Genomic DNA, 22654 nt, shown 5'->3' on the forward strand with positions numbered 1-22654 from the left:
TCTAATGAGGGAATTACTGGAGTATTTCTGAAGGATTGGAAAACCTTTTCTGTCAACCTGAAGGTGTATGGCTTAATTCTGAAAATTGCAGCAAGGGCACTGGGCCACCTCCAGATTCCCCTTCTGAAAAGCATTTTCTGATTAGGTGACTTAGTATTTTTTGCAAATTTTCTTATAATGAAAGAAATCTCTTATTTTGTTTTTGGTTTGGCCTCGATCTGCCTAAAGTGAATTTGATTTGAATGCTGTGTTGCACAGTAAGGAGTTATGTATATAGAAAGTGGTAGATCCAGTGGATTTACTGTTTAGTGGATTCACTAAAACAACACCAAAAATAAATAAAGCAGTGTATATGTGTGTGTGCATGTGCATGTGCTGGGGGAAATTCTCTAGACTAGAGATCATCTAAAAACTTCTAGCATCAGATTCTCTCAGATGAATATATTGGTGTGCTTTTAAAATTTGTGTCAGCAAATATTTTTTGTTACCTTCTCCTTTCTGAAATTCAGTTGACCTTAACGTAGGTAAAATCAGTTGGGCTGAGTTACCTGGTTGTGAACAGACATGAGGTGATCCAGCATAGCTGTTTTGATGCTTCATCGTATCTGATGTCACTTTGTTCTTATTAAATGTCTCAGGGTTCCTGGTGGTACCGATCAATACGATATAGTGGAGATCAGATTCTCATTCGGACAACTCAAATATATACGTATTTTGTCTATAAAACACGGAACATGGACATGAAACGTAAGTAAAAGGCATCTTGAAATGTTGATGTGTTCATCTGGAAGTGTTGATCTGCTGATGTTAAAATGCTTCTGCTTTATAAGCCTTTGTTAGGTTAAAATAACATTTCTGGTTCTTTTAGAGTGTTTTTAAAAACTTCATTTTGTTGCAGGTGAAGAGTACTCTTTAAGAAGACTTAAGTATTTGGGAGAGGGAGTTATATAGAACTGTATTTATGCCTGTCTATCTACACATTTAAAAAAAAAAAAAAAAAAGAAAGAAAAAAGGGTATTGTATGTTGGGATAAACATGCTGACCTGCCTGTAGTCCTGAGTTACGGTGTGGCCACTAGGAGCACAGCCTCTGTCTGTGTGTCGTCTTCTGTTAGTGTAACAAAATAGGCTTTGGGAATTTTCTAGGGGCTGTCACAAAATTTTTACATCACCAAAGAATGAAAGAGCATTTCTGGTTCTCTATTCTTACTTGTTATGTTATAGCTAAATTTCTGTTTAAAAATTTTGTTCCCTACCAATTTCATGTTACTTTGTTACTCATTTATAGTTTTTGATATACTTCTTGTCTGCTCACTTTTAAAGGAATAAAAAAAAACTTTTTCTGGGAAAATCTGTAGATGCATTATGTTGGTGCAGAATTGGATCTTTCAGTTTGGAGGGTGGCATGGGCCTGAAGAATTAGCATGGTACTAGTTAGTTCTAGATTGGATCTTACTAGATTGCATGCTCAGAGCAATTGAAAAGCAGAATAAACTGCCCCTCCTCCCCCAAACCCTCTAAAAAGGATTCATAAATACATTTGCTTACTCCTATGAGTTGCACTGCTGTTCAGCTTTAGATTTGCTGGAAGATTGCTGGAAGCATCTGCTCTTGATATATCCCTTTCCTACTGAACAGAAATGCTTGCAGATAATTCAAGAGGTCTAGGAGATAAGAGTATGGAAATACGTTCGCTTTCTAGTCACAGCATACATGGATTTATGTGTGTAGGATTAATTCAGACTAGTTTATGCTCTCTACCTTGTCATACTCGTAAGCCTTTTCCCCCCTTCCAGACAGCTAGTTGAGAAAGGAGGAATGGGAGAGTAGGTGGGACTTCTTTAGAAGCTTAGGGAGATCCCTGCAGATCCATTCTTTTCTTTCTCCAGACTTCTTGTCAACAGTAGATTATTTCGTGTTGAACCTTGATCAGAACCATAGCTTTGAGTCTTGCCTTGTCTCTCCTGCAGATTGGTTAAAGAGTTAACCCTAAGTTTAAGTGGCCTTATTTAAGGACTTAAAGCTTTCAGGGAGTCCTGGGGTCAGAGGCAGGTCAGGTTTTCCACTGAGGTCTGTTGTGCTGTCAGAATGAAAAATGAGGCGCAGCTGAGATGGCTTAGACAAACCACACAGTGATCAGGTAAGGCTTTTGCTTGGTTGTGAATTCTACAGTGGTGTGAGGTACCAGTGCCGAAACTCAAGGCTTAAGCCTTGGCAGATGTAATCAAACCAGGCTAGGGAAATGGTGAGACATATCTGCATGACTTGCCTTGTGTTAGATATTTTTTTTTAGGTTTCAAGACAAATGAGTTTATAAAACTTCATTTCTTGAAGATCCACAATTGTGGATCTTAAATAATAGGAAAGTATTTATAGTTGTTTGAAGCTCTTCGATATGCTCTGCTCAGGAAGTAAAGAGATAATTGAGAACGGAAATGAAAATTGATGCTCAGGGAACGTGACTAATTGTTAGTAGGTGGAATTCACTGAGCACTGCAAGTAGGCAAAAATAACTTGCTCAGAAGAGAACTTGCTGAAAATTTAAGAATGAAGCTTGAGTAACTATTATTGAAAAAGTTATTTTAACCGGAGCAAATGATGGGGTGAGCTTTCTCTTATTGTCTGTGGCTGAGGGGTCTGATATGTTTGTGAGCAGAAAGTTCATAATGGGACTAAAATACCCCATTGTGTACGTCTTTCATCTTAATTACACAACAGAACATTTTGAGGTAGTATGGATTTTCCTAATCACATTAGAAAAAGAGCAGTCCATCATCTTCATGGGGTTTGTTTGCAGGCGTATTTCTTGAACTGGTTTTCTAATAATTAAATTTTTTTTGGTGAATTGTCAATGCTAACTGAACAGAAAATTGAGTTGAAATTTTATCGTTCCTGCCTCCCCCTCCAGTACACACATTGTGGTGCCGCTGCAGGCACATGGATTGCTTAGAGGAATGGTTCTGTGAGCACGCAGAAGTAGTCAAACTGCTGTGCAGTGACATCTGCCAGTCCTAAAGAAGCCCAGCTACGTTTCTGTGAAGTCATTTAGAGTCAAATGCTGGACTTGATGCCATGAAAAATGGAGCCTTGAGCGATCTCTTTTGTCTTGTGCCAAGCATTGGTTCTTGCCTCCTTTGCCCTGTGGCGGTAGTAACTGGTACACTAAACAGAGAACATGGATATTCACGGCTGTTGGGGGAAGAGTAGGAATAAGTTTTATGGCTGAGGGTTCTGAAGAAATCACTTAGTGGCATAGGATGTTGCTGACATTTTCTCTGTCTGCCTCCAATTATCTTTGCAGGGCTTATCATGGTTTTAGCAGGGGCATCTGAATTTGATCCTCAGTACAATAAAGATGCTACAAGCAGACCAGCAGACAACATTCAGATACCACAGGTTAGTTATGTCAAGCGATGTTTTATAAATAACTGACCCTTTCAAAGGAAGAGGGAGATGGCACTTCTAGGTGACCAGCTGACAGAATTCAAGTTCTGAAGGTATTAATTTTGTTGAGATGCAACTGTATCCCTTCAGAAATAGGAATTAGAAGCTAGGCTTGATTTAATTTTTTTAAAGAAAAGATAACATTAATTGGTGATAATGCTTAGCTTAAATGGAATCAGTTTAGTATATAGACTGCTGGGTTGGGTTTTTGGGGAGGGCTAAACTAAATAGGGAATTAGAGTGTCAGTCCTTATAAATTTTGAGTATTGATATAAGGAGGTGATTGCCATTCGATAAAGTTCTTTTAAATCATTAACGTAGATCTGGTTAAATATGTTAATACTGAAATAAAATTATTCTCTGATGTCTGAATTAATAATTTCTTTAAATATTATAAAGATTCTTCCATGAATGTCTGTTCCTTTCTGGTTGCCTTTTATTTTCATTTCCACTAGTCTTCCCAACAGAGATGCCATAATGCATGCTGTGGCAAATAATTATTGCTAGCAGAGTTTTAGGAAGTCTTATTTGTTAGAAACTAACACTTTGGTCTTAAGTTTAAAGCACAGTATACAAAATGCTCCAATGAAAATATTTTGAGTTTGCAAAATGAGGGGGGGGTAGTCTCACAGATTTAACCTTTGCATGCACACAGTTGAATTTTCAAGTCGTAAACAGTGTCATGTCCTAAACATAAAGAAAATAGACTGAGATACCTCTTTACTTAATTGTCTTTGTCTCTTTTACAAATTCTTTGTAACCTTGTGGACTTTCAGAGGAGGAGCTGGAATTGTGGTTAGGTGAGGTTTTTCAGCAGTGGGAGCACGTGGCTGGAAAAGATCACCTTGATCATCAGTTCTTGGCCTGTGCTGTTGGAAGCCCTTTACATTTTATCATTCTTTATTTAAAAGGCACTCAAGCCTCCTGTAACCATATCCTACTGAGAAGCTGTTCCAGCACTTGCTGTTCTAGTGGTTAGGAGTCTTTTCTGTGACCAATTAGTAGCCATGTTTTTTGTCATCATTATTCTTGAGTCTAAACGATTCTTCCTGTGTATATTCTTAATGGATTTATAGACAGAAGCACTAGCCCATTTGTTCTCTTTTTGTCTTTATTTTGCTAAACTAGAAAACCTGCTGTCTTCTAGTCCTGTCTTTCCCAAAAGGCTGTTTGTTTCCCTCATCCTGCTACGCGCTGAATGGGGTACTGTTCCCAGTTGATGTATTTCAAGATTTTACATTATTTTTTACTTTTTCTGCTCAGAATTGTCCACAGTATTTCATGTTAAGTCTTAGCAGTGCCTTAGTTGGTGGCACTGCTTTTCCTGTATTTCTGCAGGGAATAACCTTAAGCATACTGTTTTCCAGAACTGTTTCATATGGTGGTTTAATACAACTAATGTGGGATGGCTAAGTTTTCTGGATTTCTCTTGTCTTATATACCTCTGTTTTCCAACTTACAAGCTCCCATCTTCAAGCCGCAGTTCTTGTTGGTATGCAAGTGCATGACCTTGCATTTTATACTATTGGATTTTGTTCCATGTCTAAAGGTCCAGTAATCAGTGTCATCTGTGTTCTTTTTTTCTGAGTATATGGCATATACAAGTCTCTGAAGCATCAGTACAGAAGGGTATTGCTAATAATTTTTGTTAGCATATCTTGCTTTTGGGGCCATGACCATTGCTCCCATTTTTATGTCACTGTTTTATCATAAACCCAGTATCAATGCTTTTTATAAAGTTTTCTTATCAAAGTTTTACTCTTCCTGGACTGGTGTTATACCAGGATGTGCTTACAAGGAACTTGTTAGAAGATTCTTTTTTCAAGTGTAGGGAAAGACTGGTCAAAGGTCAGTGTAGCCTGACTGTTGATATTCTAACTTCCCTTTGTGGCTGGAGATTTTGGAACCTCAGTCTCTCCTCAGTGACTTGTTGACCTAAAAGTGAAGCTTCTGGGCCATGTATTGATTCTTATAAGCTATGAGCTTCTGTTACTCAGCTTTGCAGCCTCTCCCTCCAGGGTCTTCAACAAAATCAGGTGAGAGAGACCTGTTTGAACTGTGCATCTTGGTCTAGTCAGGATCAAGATAGGTCATTCTGAATAAAGAATACCACACTTTTTTCAAGTTGGAGCTTTTTATAAATAAGTTAAAATACTTGCTTTCCAGCCTACCAGGGAGTTCAGGCTTATAACCCTCCTTCCTGTGATACTTGAGACTGTTTCTGAGGAAGTTGGCTAGGTCTTACATGGGTGAAAGGTCTCAAGATGATGCTGTTGCTAGTGCATATTGAGTTTAATATAAATACCTTAGAAGTATGGTTGAATCTAGTAAACCTTGGCAGTAAAATCAGATTTTAAAAATCTTCATCTATCAATACAAATTTACTCAACACTATTCAAGGCAAGTTTCTTGTGTGCAAATCTTTACTTCCCCCCTCACCCCCACATTGAAACAAAGCATTTAAAGGTACTTTTGGACTTTTTGGAGCTGTGTTATGAATAAAAATGGCTAATGTTCACCTCTACAGAACTTTCCAGGGAAAAGTTACTTGAAGGCTTGCTTTTGTGAATGTAACTGTTTTTCCTTGTAAACTGTTCTCCTCCTGTATCCGTTCCTCTTTAGCACCAAAATAGCTATTTGTATTTAACTTTTATTTCAGCTAATCAGAGAAATTGGTGGCATAAATTTAAAGAAGAATGAGCCTCCGCTCACCTGCCCTTACAGCCTGAAAGCCAGAGTTCTGCTGTTGACTCATCTTGCCAGGATGAAAGTTCCTGAGGTCCTTGAAGAAGGTAATGGCTTCTCCCCTAATTGGATGTTGTTGGAAACAGCAGCACACTGCATGCTACAGTACTCATAAACATACCTTTTGTCCATTAAAGAGTTGCATGTATCGCTGCTCAATAATCTCTATGCAGCATACTTAGTTTTTGAACTTAGTGACTTTCTAAAACATTTACTTTGCATTTTCTCATTTTCTTGATAGCTCTGTAATACTAATATTCTAGTTTTTAATGCTTTTTGGCTGCAAATACGACTTTGATCAGTTTTTTTTCTTCTTTGTAATAGAATAAAAAGTTGAACATGTGAAGTGTATTTGCTTTTCAGAGTAAAGAAATCCAAGATAAGCATAATATTGGTCTCTGACATTTCTGTTCATAGTTATTTTTTGAGTTTTTTCCCCTCTACTATGTAAAGCAAGGATGACAAGATTAGAGCTTTAAAATAGCAGTTACATATGAGCTTCAGTTTTGTTTTGCAATTTTTCATACTTGTAAATATACAAACTGAAATGTTCCTAAATGCAGTTCTTAAGTTTCAGCCACGAGACTCGTGGTTTCTTAGGCCCACCAGCCAACTTGAGATGTTCTATATTTTCATGCAAATTAAAAAAAAAAAACCCCAAACCAAACAAACAATGAAGATGCTTTGGTTCAAATGTTCCAGTTTCTTTCAAAAGAAAAATGGTCAGTTTTAAATAGCCACTAAAAATATCTCCTCTTCCTTGCCACTTAGTTACTGTTTGTACTTAGAACTTCACAGATCTGTATTCCAAAGTAGTTATTACTTTACAAATAATGTTTTTCCCAAAATTGCTTTTTCACTTAAAATTAAAAATCCTTTTTTTTAACCTGTGATTACCTGAAGAATTAATGCTATTTTAATAAGACTGGTAAATTATCTGTGCTGTCTTCTTGCTTTTTTTTAGATGGATCTAATAAGTACTTATTCCTTTGGTGTGGAAGCTGCTTGTCTGGTATACGAAATTTGTGTTTCCTCTTAGCACTTGCTCTTTCCTGTTTTGTGAGGGGATGCTACAGATGGATGTGTCAATGTGAATAAAGTGGTGTTTTCAGTAATACAAGAATGAATAGAAATGAATACAGCACGATTAAATGTCCAGTTCATGTAAACTGTCCCCTTTTTTCCTAATGGAAGTGCAGCATAATTGCAGCCGGTTATGTCTTGCAGATCAGCAGTTTATCCTGAAAAAGAGTCCTGCGTTACTTCAAGAAATGATTAATGTGATCTGCCAACTAATAATAATGGCTCGAAGCCGGGAAGGTAAGAAAAGAAACTGTATAATTAAAACTAGTAAATGATTCTTTGTTGCAGTATTTCATAAAATCTTTGTTTTTTGTGGGAAACTTAATCTGTGATATTTAGAAATGCCTAGATGAGCTTTTGCTCTTTCCACTCTGAGAGAGCTCTCCATTTTGAAGATTGAAATGTTGCTGCTGTCACCAAGCCCTACTCTGAAATCTTAAGTATCTGTGCTCACCTTGTAATTTTTGCAATTAAAAGTTTCGCCTTAAATGCAATTAAAAACCTTTTCTTAAAGATCTGGTCCATTTTTGGTATCAAAACAGTTAGTGTTGAACCTTGTGTTCATCCATCTTTTAGTTTGCACTTTTGCAGTTCTTTCTGTTCTGAGTGTCACTTGTGTTTTGGCTCATTTCTTTGCTGTCATTTCTTTGTTTGTGTGTGGCTCATTTCTCCATTTCTGGTTCCTATGCTGTTGAGCCTGCTATGTAGGTTGTTGGTTTTTTTTTTTTTTCCTGAACTTAGAGTGGCAGGTGCTTTGCCATAATTGCCATAGAAATTACAATTTAATTGAAATGTAACACTGAAGCTTTTTTTATTTTTTACTGTAAAAAGGCAATTATGCTGAAGATGGTTGCTTACAGTGTAAAGAAACAAAGACTTGGATCTCATTCTGTTATTGCAACAAACAGAGGCAAGGCATTTTTTTTCATGCCAAATGGGGGACCATTTTGCTTGCCATCAAATAATACTCATTGGTTCATCTTTACTAGACCAAAACTCCTTTAACAAGCATTGATAGCCTCCTAACAAGAATAGTTTGGGGGAAGATCTTTCCCAGCACTATTGCAAGTGGTGCTGGAAATTGTACTCCATAACAAAATAAAGTACAAGAGAGGGGACGTGAGCAGATAAGGCTGCTGCATGCTGGCTTATTTGTCCTATTTTAGAAACAAGTATTGATTAAGTATATTTCTATTTCTCTTTTAAACCCTATCTTTACTAGGCTGTGAGGCTGAGGAGAGAAAACTTGAAACCTGGAAGGAAGCAGTAGTCATATTTTTCATTTTAGAAGTAATCTTCACGTAACATTAGATTGTATTTATTAATGAATATCATGCTAAGAGCTCAGCTGTGGATAGATATTGGATATGTTTTTGTGAATATTCTGCAGACTAGCACTAACTAAATTGCAAGGATATCTCCAGTGCAGATTTAAGATGAGGAAACTAATGCTGTGAAACCTTACTAGTTTAATAGTTTAGCAATTTATTTCATAAAAAGCTAAGTAGCTATCTTGGAAGTGTTGGGGGTTTTTTTGTTTCTTTTGTTTTGGTGGTGTTTCTAAGTTTTGCTAGATCAGCAGGACCAAGTCCACATATTATAGTTAATTATGAAAAGTGCTTGAGCGAAGACATCTTTTTACTTGCTTATAAGCCCTTGCGTATGCCAAATATAGGTATGTTTGGGTTTTTTTTTTTAATCTGGATAGGTATTTTTATAAAAATGCTTCAGGCCTCTAGAAGATGTCTTTTAAAGATGGCCTATGTATATATTAGTCAACTAGCAAATACTTGTTTTCACTTGTGCAAAATGAAACCAAAATAATACAGCCAGAAGCTTTTTTTAATGCAACAGAACTAGAAGTCTTTGAAAAATAAAAACCACCTATAGCTCTTCTTGTACTCTGTTACGTATCTTATTTCAGCTTTTACATGATATACTTCAGAACTTGAATGACCTCCAGGTAGCTGTATTCTTCTTTAGCTCTGTATGTATATGGAGACACCTTTTTAATTTGACAGTAAAATGATTACTTATAGATGCAGTGTATTTAATAAACTACTTTGAAATGCCAGAAAATTTAGCTTTTACCTTAAAGTAAAATAAAAAAATCAAACAATATTTTGGAAGACAGTAGTGTAAACTGATTTTCTATTTGCATGTGAAATGAAGCGATGGTTACTAAAAAAACCAGACCTCTACAACCTCACCAACTAATAATTTCTAGAAATTTTCATGATGCCTGCCAACCTCAATGAGTCTATGAAAGTGGATCAGAAATTATAGTTGTCATTATGTATGGTAGAAGTTAGTTCCATAGATTTGGAAAAACTCAAAGTAGAAGTGTATCATAGGTATAGTTGAGGATTTGTTTGGTATACCTTTAGCAGGTTTTCTCAAAATTGTTTCCAAATTTTTACAATGACAGTATTTCTACTAAATATTTCTTCTGACTTCCATGCCAGTGCTCTCAGCACAAAGCATTAAAGGGAAAGTGGTACTGAACAGTTGCCCATCAGGCTAAGAATAATGAATTTGAGGACTTGAAAGTAAATAATTTCAGAATTTTGATCTTTGATTGAAAGGAAAATCACCATTTTTGCTACTTATCACTTAGCAAATTTAAAATGTTGGCCCTACTTTTGATGACCATACATGTAGAGAGAATTTTGCCCCCCTGCTGACTATTGTTGGGAAACAACTGGAAATTGAAAAGGTGTCTTTTTTTTTTAAGATATGAGTAAAATTAAAGTTAGATATTGAAATTTTTGAGAGACTGTTTTGTTTAAATTTGTGTATTTGTCATCTTAATGTAATTTTAAGTAGCTTAAAACTTAACTACAGATGTTTCTGGGTTTAGTTCTAATTTTCACTTAAATCAGCCTTGACATGGTACATAATATTATCACATGCTATAATAAGCCATATATGTTCAGCAGTCCTGATCTGTGAAAATACATAGATGATGGCATGCGTTAATACTATCTAAAGAAATATTTTGGGCACAAATTTTATTTTGTGAAACCTAAATTGGTGGTGGGATGAGGAGTCTCATTTTGCGCTGCATTCATTTGTCTTTCAAATATCCTGAATTATTATTATTGTTGTTGTTATTTTATTTTAAAAATATCTGTAACCATTTATGCATACTTTGTAATCAAGTCTTTTGAGGAAAAGCACCTTGGATGAATCTTCAGAATCTTGGCACTTTGTTTTCCTAGTTAATTTTAAAAATGTCCATATAGCATTCAACTACTGGTCCAGTATCAGCTGTTCTTGAAGGAGATGCAAGAAAGACTGAGGACAACACATCACAGAATGAGATGTATGAAGTTCTGCTGTCTGAGCCCTTCACAGGGACAAGCATCCTGCTTCCCCAGATAGCAAAAAGTGATATCTCAGGCTGCTTATGCATTGCCATAAAAGCCACAGACACTGCCTTTATCAAACCCCATTAGAAACAATCTGTCATGAAAGAATGAGTGTAGGTTTGGCATAAAAATTGTTTAATCGTGGTTACTTCTTAATTTTTGACAGAGCTATCATTCTTTGCAAATGAGTTTGGATTTGTTGCTGTTTGTTTTAATTTGCTTTCATAGAAGCAGAACTGATACTGTTTTCATTTCAGTCCAGTCAGTTTTTAGTTACTGCTAAGCTTTTTCTGGCCTGGTGGAAAATGTGGCAATTGTGAGCTACCTTCGGATAAAATTTCTTTTACTCTCTTGCCTGATTTCCGCATAGTCTGTGAGCATTTCTTTTTACATGCAGCTCCCTGAAAATACACTTTGCTCTGTGGCATTCCTTGCTTGCATCCATTGTTTTGTGATGATTAACTGGTAGTTGATAGTCAGCAAGTCTAAATTGTCTCGGTGGCTTCTTTGAGATCATCCTTCAGTGTCACAAGTAGATAGCTGCCCTGCCAAGCAAGGTGTTTGCTGCCAAAAAACATGGAATGTGCTCTTACAACTGTCTGCAGAAAGGTTAGGCATCAGTTCAGCTGTCCAGTCAAAGTGCATTTCTTAATTCAGGTTGGAAGCTGCAGTGTAATGTAGAGGTTGTGGTTTGACCCAGGTGTATACCATTCCTTCACAAGCAACTATGATTTCCAATTAAATTTGTGATTGACTACTTTAATGTCATATGTTTTGGATGACCTTATGACATTAGATTAAAGATCATCTTGTCTTGTGCACTTTTGACAAGCAGAAGCTGTCAAAATACATGCAGTAATGACATTCATTTTATGGTGGGGGCAGTTGGGTGTCGTTAAAAGCTATATTGTCTTTCCTCAAATCCACTCTCGGGGAATATAAAGTCCTGTGTTATTTTCAGGAAACCAAAGTAATATTCTCCAACTTTGTTAAAATATTCTTCTGCTGTCATATGGATGATGAGTCAATGCTTTAAGAAAGAGAAGAATTTCTACTCTGACTAGTGCTCTGTGGTCTCAAAGCTCTAGGTGAATTTCCTGCAAAAACCAGTTTGTCAGAGAATATTTAGGATCCTTTTATTAATTTGGTTTGCAGTGTGGGTTTTTTTTTTAATTTAAAGTCCTGTGACTTTCCTTAGCAGCAGCCAAAAAAATTACAGGGCAGGTGGAAGATGGGTAAGATGGAAAGTAAATTTTGTGCTATTTATTTGGGAGATTAGTCTTTCCATTACTATTTACTATCAGAGGGCTGGAGCACCTCTCCTATGAAGACAGGCTGAGAGAGTTGGGGTTGTTCAGCCTGGAGAAGAGAAGGCTCCGGGGAGACCTTACAGCAGCCTGCCAGTACCTAAAGGGGGCCTGCAGGAAAGCCAGAGGGGGACTTTTTGCAAGGGCACGTAGTGATAGGACAAGGTGTAATGGCTTTACACTGAGAGAGGATCGATTTAGATGAGATATAAGGAAGAAGTTCTTCACTGTGAGGTGAGGTTGGTGAGGCACTGGCACAGGTTGCCCAGAGGCTGTGGATGCCCCATCCCTGGCAGTGTTCAAGGCCAGGCTGGATGGGGCTTTGAGCAACCTGGTCTAGTGGAAGATGTCCCTGCCCATGGCAGGGGGGTGGAACTAGATGATCTTTAAGGTCCCTTCCAGCCCAAACCATTCTATGAGTCTATGATTTTTTTTTTTTGAAAGGTAGAAGTTACATCTTTGTTACTTATCAGTATGTCTAGCTGGATAGTTCCATTCATGTGTTATTTTTCTCTTTGCATTGTGTATAGTCTTCACAGTATTTACTAATATACTGGGTTAAAAAAAAATCCTGCCATGTGATTTGATTTGCTAGCTGATTATATTTATAGCTTGGTGTAATTAATGAAGAAACAGGCCATTTGAAGGGAGAGGGGCAGGTGGAGCAGAGGTGATCGAGTGATCTTTCATGTGTGTTTATCATGCCCCAGTAGCCGCTTATAAATTTGCGGCAAGGTAGTGGTGTAGAGGAAGGAGAAAACATACTGAAGACACCAAATCTGGGTTGTTTTTTTTTTTTTGTCGGATTTATTACCTTTTCATATTTCCTCTGTAAAATGTTTTAAAATTAACTTAAACTTGCTTTTTATCAAAATACATGCCATTGGCACTTAAACATTCAGCAGTTTTGCCTTTGGTACCCTTTTGGTCAGGTGCATGTTACAGCTTGTCTGCCTTCTCACCCAGGTGTAAGTAAATGTGCTTTTATCTGCATCTCTAATTGCCTTGGTAGTGTGGTAAGCTCGATCACACAGCCCTAGCAGAGTGGGCATATTCCTTCTGACCATCTGTCTAATCGATCTATTGAAAGATGCCTTTATGCCCCTGTTGTAGTGTCCCAAATATCCCAATACCAGCCAAATATGTCCATACCAAATACACATATTGTATACATATATGAGTGTATTTGTGTATGTACACAAACAGATATTTGTATTCATACTTATTTTTATATGTTTATATGCAGAATATACCTGTAACAGTCAAGGTAATCAAAGATTGATTGTTTCTCACAAAAGGTTTTGAAGTATAGGAAAATACATACACTGATTCTTAAATAAAATGACAGGCATCATAAATTACAGGTGCCTTCTGTAACACATCTTTAAAATTGCCTTCAGTTCTTTCATATGCCACATATGAGTTCAGAAAAAGATTTCAGTAGCTTAAATTCCTCTGAAGAGGATCTAACTTATTTTTCTGTTTCACAGTAGAGTATCCATAGAGTGACCCAAACACTGCCAATTCTGGACTTGCAGCAGCTTTTGAGTTGCGGGGGAATTCTGAAATGAGTTTTCTAAACAGGGTTTTGAGAAGCCTTATTTAGGAATGGATGGTTGTCTAACAAAGTTAAATAGCAGTATGTGGAAACCTGTTTGCTTTGCTTTTTCATTTCTTTGCAGACATGATGAAGAGTATTAAATGACTGCTTTTTTTTTTTCTTTTGCTTTGTTCTGGTTAAGACTTTCTGCTTGTCTATCTTATAATAATTTTAATTATGTAGAGGGTAAACCTTTTTTTACTTTAAAATATGAAGGGAATTGCAGGTAATTTCTAAAAGAAAAGTCAAATAGGTGTTTGCTCAGACACGCCTTTTAACCTTAGGTTTACTTACTTACAAAAGCCAGGCCTTTGGTATTTTACAGCTATTCTTACTGCCTTCTAACAATATAATATGCTCTGCTTAGCTTCAGTTATACCTACATTTTTTTCTTGCAAGCATTAGGCTGCTACCTTTATGTTCATCTCTCAAGATGAAAATCTTATAAGTAATGTATTGTGTCATAAAAGATTAGTGTTTAATGATAAACTATATTTAACAATACGCTTAAAAAGTAGAGCTAAACATGTTATACACAGACATATGTAAAATATACAAATTTTAAACATTGCTTTTGATGCTGCTTTTTTTTTTAAACTTAAGTGATGGAGTTTTTGTCTATAATAATTGCATAGATACATTGTGCTGTTGTTCCCTGAGACAATGTTAGATGGAAGTCTTTCCCTTTCTCAGTGTTCAGCTGTGATAGCCTACATAGAGGAAAGAAAATGTCTGCGGAGCTATGTGACTGCAGTGGGAGTAAAAAGGCTGCCTGGTTAATTATGCTGAACATTTTAAGATGCCTCTTTTTTTGCTTGGTAGACTGAAAACAAGGTTTTCCGTGGTCTGTAGTACAAGTACACACTTTAAAAGTGTAAGAAGAAAAAAAAATTAAAAGTGATGTTGTCTGTTTCATTCTCCCCAAGAAAGGGAGTTCCGTGCTCCATCTTTGGGATCTTTGGAAAATTGCATGAAGCTTTCCCAGATGACTGTCCAGGGACTTCAACAGTTCAAGTCTCCCCTTTTGCAGCTGCCTCACATCGAAGAGGACAATCTTAGGCGAGTCTCCAATCATAAAAAGGTATAAAACTACAAATGATACTTGGTAACTTCTTAAAACACTTTCTGTTACTTCTTTTACCAATTTGGCTATAAGGAAGCAAGGTTATGAGTTAACTAAGAGACTAAAAATATATTTAATTTTCAGGAATTCAGTACAATAGTTCCTAGATGATCTGTGTGCTTTTTGTTTCTTTAAAGTCCATGTCAGTTAGGAGGTGGGAATTAAGGTCAGAGATCTGATAAGCGTAAAAGAGTGTAAAAGATCAGTCTACCTTGACCTCACAAACAGGAGAAACAGCGTTTCTTTCTTATTAGAGTACTATCTTGTATTTAATATTTTTCCAGAATGTGGCTGGAATATCCTACTGGAACTTTTTTTTTTGCTTGTTTGTTTGGCTTTACATCGTTCTTAATCTAGTTTGATAGAAAATATACTGGGAAGGTGGCACAGAGGAGTTCATAAAAGGAAAAAAATTATCAATTACTGTGGAAAGTATTTCTGGTTTTGTGATCCTTTATGTACGAAGGAGGAAGCCTTATAAAGCTCTTGGTATGCAGTTATAGTCAGTTCAGTATGGGAAGAAAAAAAAGTAACTTGTACTTAGTTGTTCCTGCTAATATAAATCTCAAAGCACTGAAGTACTCTAAATAAAGAACCCGATTAGTAAGATTTCTTGGCTCAGCTTTCCGAAAAAGCTGGCTGAAATAATAGTTTTATAAGACATTTACCAGTTTCTAAGGGGTGACGTACTAAGGAACACACCAATGTTCAAAGCAGTGCTATTTAGTATGTTTGAATGCAACCTCTGTTTTATCATTTCTTAAAACATATGCTTGTTAATTTCCTAAAGTATGGGTGGTTTTCTTTAATAAGAACAAATCAAATGGTGTGACCCCGTGTTACTAAGAGATACCCAAGTGATGTATTATCAAGAGTTTATTTGTGGACTGTGTTCTCTGCTACTATGTGACTTCCTTTTTTTCTTTTTTTCTTTTTTTTTTTTAAATAAATTTAGTATAAAATCAAAAGTATTCAGGATTTGGTGAGTTTGAAAGGTTCTGATCGTCGCAATTTACTGCACTTCCTAGAAGATAAGAAATATGATGAAGTTATGGCTGTCCTTGGCAGCTTTCCGTATGTCACTATGGATATAAAACCACAGGGTGAGTGGGAGGTCCTTTTGTTCTGTATATGTCGCTCTTCTGACATTTTGATAGTCTGTTGGCAGTAAGCTTTTGGAGGATGCTGAAACACAGCTCATTGTTATTTATGTGGCCTGGAAATGACATACTTTTTTGAGTGGTGGGCTCTTCTGTGTGAGATTTACAGTCTGAGGAGATAAAGTAAATTGAAACATTTCACAGATTCCCAAGCCAGCAGTACATTCTCCTACAGGAGCTTATCTGATATTTCATCTGTTGATTTAATATTTCATGAGCAATGTGGAATTCTGGTTGAAATACCACTTTTATTAGGTAACTTTAAAAGTTGTGCTTATTCCAGAATTTATGCTCAGCTTATTCCAGCATGGAGAGTCCTTTGTGAGATTTTGAGTTGGACACCCTGATGACTGAAGATTCATGGGTTCCTTTGTCATAATCCTTGTATAGTTTTTGTATCTAGCAGAATTTGTCCATGCTATGCTTAGCTACCTTCTGCGTGCACTGTTTCACTGAATGTGTAACGCTCTTCCTCTATGAAGATTAGGCAGTTTCTGTTAGGCAGCCTTTCAGTGGAAAGTGAATTGGTTCTGTGGTCTCCTTTCCTTTGTAGAAGATCAGTGCTAGTAAATGTGAGATATTTGGAAGGTTGTTCTAATACTTGTTTCTAATTTATATTGTTACTGTGGTTACAATGATCAAATTCAAAATCTGGTATGTTTTGTTTGGGTAGCCTAAGTTGTAACGTGGCTTATGCATAGTCCTCTGTGAGAAGCAAATGTCAATGGAAATACCTGTTAAGGAAGAAAATGTCTGTTAATCTTGGTATTTCTAAATGTTGTTTATGTGTGTTTTTAAAAAACAAACAAAAGGTTTTATCTTATTGTAGCACAGGATTGTACACAGTCTTGTTAATCTGCTTAAAGTTCAGTCTTGGGAGTACCTTCCCATATTTTGGCAAGCAACACTTTTCTGCCTATAGTCTTTATTTGTCACACAACTGTACTCAGCTGTGGTATGGAGGATTAAACAATCCATATGCTTTTCTGTTTAGCTCAGTATTACCATTATAAAAAAATGTATCTGTAAAACTACTGAATAGTAAAACTGCTTTCCGGGGGGGGGGGGGGGGGGGGGGCGCAGAACATAAATAAAATTTCTACACTGGTATATAGCTCTATTCCTCCCCAACCTGGGACTTCTCCAGTTAATAGATGAGAAATATAAACTCCTCATTGGCTTTCCTGTGGGTTTTATGTTTGATGTTTTAGTTAAAATAATCATTGCTGTTCTTTTATTTTCCTTTGCCTTCTACTTAAAAAAAGAATTAAATGCATGATTGTTAATGTGGCATTGAAATGGAGTTGTTAATCATATGAAAGTCAGGAAAATCAAAGTTATGATTCCCAGAACAAATATAACAGGGTCCCTTTGGTCATGTGTGGTATTTCATGTTTCTGAAGTTTTATGCTTTAATTTATAATGCACAATATTACAGAGTTATGGTTCCCACAGCAGCTATAACTTTGAATTTTCTAACTTTCATGCAATTAAAATTTCAAACTCAATGCTGCTGTTTTATAGTTTGCTGAATTACCAGCCCTCATCCTGATAGTATATTTGAGATTGTAAGAGACCTATTAAATAATATTTTGAAATTATTTTTTGTTAAAAATTCTGGAATTTGTATGCTTATATTTAGGCACAACAGAAACCATGTTTAATGGAAAAAAAGGCTTTAAAGAAGTTTAATAGATGTGTTGCTTTTCTTTTTACACTAGTTTTGGATGATGAAGACAGCAACAATATTACAGTAGGTTCTCTTGTCACTGTTCTGGTCACACTAACAAGACAGACTATGGCAGTAAGTATTAAGAATACTTGTTCTTTCAGGGTAACTGCAAGCATATGCTAATAAACAGGCATTTCTTCTTTGCAAGCTAACAGTATTTTGTAAATATAACTGTAAAATTAAGATTTGAAATTGAGAACTTGTGCTCTTAATCCTCCCTTATGTTTTTGTTTCTGAATGAGAATGTTTTCGTGGAATCAAACCAAAGTTCAGTCTGACCCATTGCAGTTGTCTAGGGAACAGTAAAAGAATATGGCAAATGATACTGCCCTGAGGTTCGTAAATAACAGGAAAAGAGACATTCAGAAACGTAGTTCTTGAACTAGAATAAAGTGTTCACTCAAGTCCTTAGGACAGTGTTTGATTTCACTTTATGCGGGCTCATAATGTTACAAATCTTTTGGGTGTTTTAGTTTCTTTTATGAAAGAAACTCAGTCCAGCAGAATATACATAACTTAATATAAAGGAGGTACACCAGTGCCGCATGAAGAAAGTGGACTGCTGAATGGGTGGCAATGTGGGATAACCAAAATAATACTACACCCTAGTAGTTAAACTTCTGACTTGTGCTTATTTTTTAGCTTAAGATGCAGTAATGACTTTCTTTGAACAAAAAAACTTAATGCAGGGAAATTAAACAAACTTTTGCCTAACAAAGTCTACAGAGTCAATTTTTGTATCTGTACTATTCAGATAATTGTCTAAGAAAAAGTCTGAGTTGTGCCTCTAAGGTAAGGCATACAAGCATGAGTATTACAGTTGAGGATCAGACTAGCCATTGAAACCAGTTCAGCAGAAAGCAGTCTGTATATATAAGTACCATGTGTTCATGCTATGGAATTTAAGAATGCATCATCTCAATGATAACTGAGGATGCAGTAGGTAGAAAGTAACAGCACCATATCGCTATACTGGATCTTAAAAATGAAGGAGACTGGGAATTGTTAGCATACTGGACTGTACTTAGAAATTAATTAAAATGTCTGACAGCATATAGAAAACTCATTTAAGATGTTTTCTACATGAACTCCACTAGGCAGTCTGGCATCGAGATACGTGACCTAAAAACTAGAGCTAGCCTTTTATACGATGCTTTTTTTGTGCTGGTATCTCATATTTGCCATCTTTATATAAGACAGCTCCTTATGAATGATTTTTTTTTAAATGGCATATAGTATGTTTTGAAGAAAGAAATGCATGAAAAAATTCCATTTGCATAGAGATGTTCTAGTCTACATAATACCAACATTGTGTTTTGTCTTAACGCTTCATATTTCTGGTTTGATTTGTTGTCCTGTGTCCCTGAGTAGCAGTGCAGCTGTTGAAATTTTTAATGCTCTGGCAACTGGAGCAGAATTTGCAGTTCACTGCTGCTTGCTTTTGTGATACAGAATTTCTATGCTTTATAAAACAAGTAGATTCTTTGGAATAAGATGACATGTTGTTACTAAATTTTTTTATAATGCTAGTGATGGAAAAATCCTAGACCAAATGTTTGAAATAGTGTTTAATTTTGATCTGTTAATTTTGTGTTGTGTTTGTCACCGATAAAAGAATTTGCCATAATGAGTAAAGCCTTCAGACCTGATTAAGATGATTTAGTTTATGTTCAAGTATAAAATAATAATTTGCTCTTTTGGTACAGAGAGGCTTTAATAGTTTTCACATCTTTCTCTAACCAGGAAGTGTTTGAAAAGGAGCAGTCTATATGTGCAGCAGAAGAACAACCAACAGAAGACGGGGTAAGTGAAGAATGAATGTTCCCATTGCTAGCTAAAGAGAACTTTCTTTCAGCTCTTGAGTTGCTAATTGTGTGCTTCTCAAGCATTTTTTTTTCCAGAAATGACTACTGAAGTGTCTCTTGAGCTATGCTTTTTAACTTTTAAGCTAAGCTTAAAATGCTTAAAGTACAGTGAATGCCTGAAATTTAATGAACAGAATAAATATTTTAAACACTGCTTTCCTACAGCAAGGAGATGTCAACAAAGTTAAGAGCAAAGGATGGCAGCAAAAGAATAAAGGAACCAAGAAAGCTTCAAAATCAAAGAAAAAGAAGCCATTGAAAAAGAAACCTGTGCCACCTTCATTGCAGCCACCGAAACAGCAGAAGCAAAAACAAGCTAATGGGGTAGCTCATAGATTCATTAATATTTTAGTATTTTGTTCAGCTTATCACTCCTAATCTGATGGTTTCTTTGTATCCATCTATTACATTTCATTCTATGCTTTTGTAAAGCATATTTCCTAAAATGGCATTTTTCTTCTTTGCATTTAAAAATTACTGGTAAAATAATCAGGGAACCACCACAGTAATGTTTCCAGTGGCCTGCTGAAAGTTGTGCCCAACTACTTTAGAAGTCTGGCTTCATAGTCCCTTCTTATTTGTTCTTGTAATGCTGCCTTCTGCGAGGTGAATTGTTCTGTACCTTCTACTTTAAAGGAAAAGTTAATAACTGAAATGAGACTTTCTTCTGGTAAATTAAGTAGCTTTAATACCTTTATGCTCCCACTGCATGGTGTTTTCTCTACCTCATGGGCTGTGTTGTATGTACTTTCTTATATTCTCTCTAATTTTTTTATAACTTTTTGAAATGTGACCTCAGAATCAAATACTGTTTTCTCCTATTCATGTTGTGGATGCCATATGGAGAAGGAAAATTGCTTCCCTGCTCTTAGCACATGAGGTGAAAAGGATTAATCTTCACTGTAGACATACTCTGTGACACAAGAAGGGTGTAGATCAAAATAGGAAATAAGGGCTATGACCCTAAGACAGGTGCTGTGAATGTGCTTTTTGGTTTTTCTTTCCTATTAGGAAGTAGTTGCAAAGGAAGAAGAGGAGGAGATCTCGGATAAAGGAAGTGAATCTGAAGAAGAAGAAACAAACAGGGACTCTCAAAGCGAAAAAGATGATGGAAGTGACAGAGACTCTGACAGAGAACAAGATGAGAAGCAAAACAAAGATGATGAAGCTGTAAGCCTTACTTTTTCTTGAAGGGTAATGTTGCCTCTGGGGTTGAGAGAAAATGCATTTTAATCCTCTGGCATCCCCTCAGGCTAGGCAACACTAGGATGAAGGAGTAATATCAGTTCTCTAGAGGTTTTTAGACTTTATTCTGGCATAAGAGCTTTGTCATTGCAAGTCTGTTTGAGAGAGCAGTGAAGGGTCTTTGCAGCATAGACAGAAAACTTAAATGACATGAGAAAAGTAGCTTAACTTCAGGGTAAGATTGTAATGTTTCTTTCAGCTTAATTTGATTACTAGCTGCTGCAGATTTTGTGAGATAAAGTCTCTCCTTTGAACTTTGTTCTTTACATGCGGGGGCTGTTGCATACTGCATAATGCATACTATAAGCATGCACTAGTTGAATGAACTTGTACATGTGCTTACTAAACTCTAGTAACTGTTAATTTAGTCATTTGAAACTGTAGTTGTAATTGAGAATGAGGCATTGTGGTGGTAGATGATTTCTGCACCACAGGTCTTACAGTGGAAGACTTGAGCGTGACAGCTGGAAGTCCTGTACAGGGTGAGAATAAGCTTCTGAAGGGAAAAGAATCATCAAGCTTGTAATCAGGACTCTTACAGCTCAGGTAGTGAGTGTTCATAGGCAGTGCTGTAGAAGTGAGTTTTGAAGAATGTGTGCAAGCCCTGCAGATCTGTGTTTTGGAGTTTTTTTTGTTAATATTTATATGAACGGTCTCTTTAGTTTTACTGTTGCTTGATTTTTTTTTTCTTTCAATCATACTGCATAACTTAATCTCTACATGCCTTTCCCTTTTATAATGTATCGTGTAGCACAAGAACTTGTCATATGTATCATTTCCATGGGCTAAAATTTCTTTCTTTTTTTAACGCAAAAGGCGGCTAGTGCACAGTAACTCTTTAAACTTGTCTTTGACAGGAGTGGCAAGAACTACAGCAAAGTATACAGAGAAAGGAACGAGCCCTTCTTGAAACGAAGTCAAAGATAACACATCCCGTTTACAGTCTTTTTTTTCCTGAGGTGAGTAATAGAAAACATTACAGTTAGGAAACATGAGAATTAATATAATACAAAAATTAATTGCTCTTTTTGTATTTTTACTGTAAATACTGGGCTTTTAAAAAAGTCTAATACTTGAAAAAATTGCTAATCTTCATTTAAAAAAGTCTAAATTTATAAAATCCTCTTAAACTCCTTCAGATACTTTCCTAAAAACTTTTAATGTATTATTCTTTCTATCCAGTTCCCAGAGACTTGCAAACTTGCATAGAATTTAAGGTCCCTTTTTGATGGCAATAATGCTAAAGTTTTCTTTTTATGATGATCTGCTACATATAGATAGATTCAGAATGAAACCTTTCAGATATATAGCGATCTAATCTATAGTCCTTTTTTTTTTTGTGTGCGCTATGGAATGTGAAAGCACAGCAGTGGCTCTAATATAGAGTATTAACTTGCTCTTTATCTAACTGCAAGCACCTGTGAGTGGGGGATGTCCTGATCCCCCCCTCCTGTGTTAACAGTAATGACAGGAGAGTTTAGGGGTCATTTGGATCAGCAGATTGTTTTGGCTTGCTGCTTGACTTTAAGTCTCAGTGCAACAGTGTGGTGGCAACACAGTGTGTGGCTGTGGAAGATGGAGAGGGTTGGCAAAGCTGTCTCTTTGTACCACAGTGTAGTCTGGAAGTGGCGGAAGCCCATTGTGGAACAGTCTTTTTCCTACAGAGCTCAAAAATACAAGATCAGATGTGGATTGGTATCAGAGGAAGGGATGTATTTGAGAGTGGTGACTCAGTGTAGTAGATAGGCTGAGGTGTCTCTACAGCAGCCTTTGGTGTTGAAAGTATGTTCTGATATATCAGTTGTTACTTACACAAACAGCTGACCACTCAGTCGGTGTCTGAAAACCAGTTGCAGCAATGAAACCGTGAAAAAGATGGGATTTTTCAAAGTTCAGGTTTTGTGTTCTGAGCAAATAAGTTAGGTCTTTGGGAGGTGACCAGATTGGGACCAGGAGGAAGGAGTATTTGGCCACAGTTCC

At 36.4% G+C, this 22654-nt stretch overlaps 1 protein-coding gene across 1 annotated transcript in view; it reads left to right on the forward strand.

Annotated features, from left to right (window-relative positions):
- The window catches only part of SEC63 (SEC63 homolog, protein translocation regulator), a 62000-nt gene that overhangs the window by 32474 nt on the left and 6872 nt on the right, over positions 1-22654 (forward strand). Inside the window, exons 8-18 of the mRNA XM_052781378.1 lie at positions 639-747; positions 3301-3395; positions 6103-6235; positions 7416-7508; positions 14476-14630; positions 15628-15775; positions 17554-17636; positions 19308-19367; positions 19595-19753; positions 20441-20599; positions 21532-21633. Of these exons, the coding sequence (XP_052637338.1) occupies positions 639-747; positions 3301-3395; positions 6103-6235; positions 7416-7508; positions 14476-14630; positions 15628-15775; positions 17554-17636; positions 19308-19367; positions 19595-19753; positions 20441-20599; positions 21532-21633 (1296 nt within the window). The remainder of the gene's footprint in view (positions 1-638; positions 748-3300; positions 3396-6102; positions 6236-7415; positions 7509-14475; positions 14631-15627; positions 15776-17553; positions 17637-19307; positions 19368-19594; positions 19754-20440; positions 20600-21531; positions 21634-22654) is intronic.

Source organism: Harpia harpyja, chromosome 3, assembly GCF_026419915.1.
Source record: "Harpia harpyja isolate bHarHar1 chromosome 3, bHarHar1 primary haplotype, whole genome shotgun sequence".
In the NCBI taxonomy this organism is placed as follows: Eukaryota; Metazoa; Chordata; class Aves; order Accipitriformes; family Accipitridae; genus Harpia; species Harpia harpyja.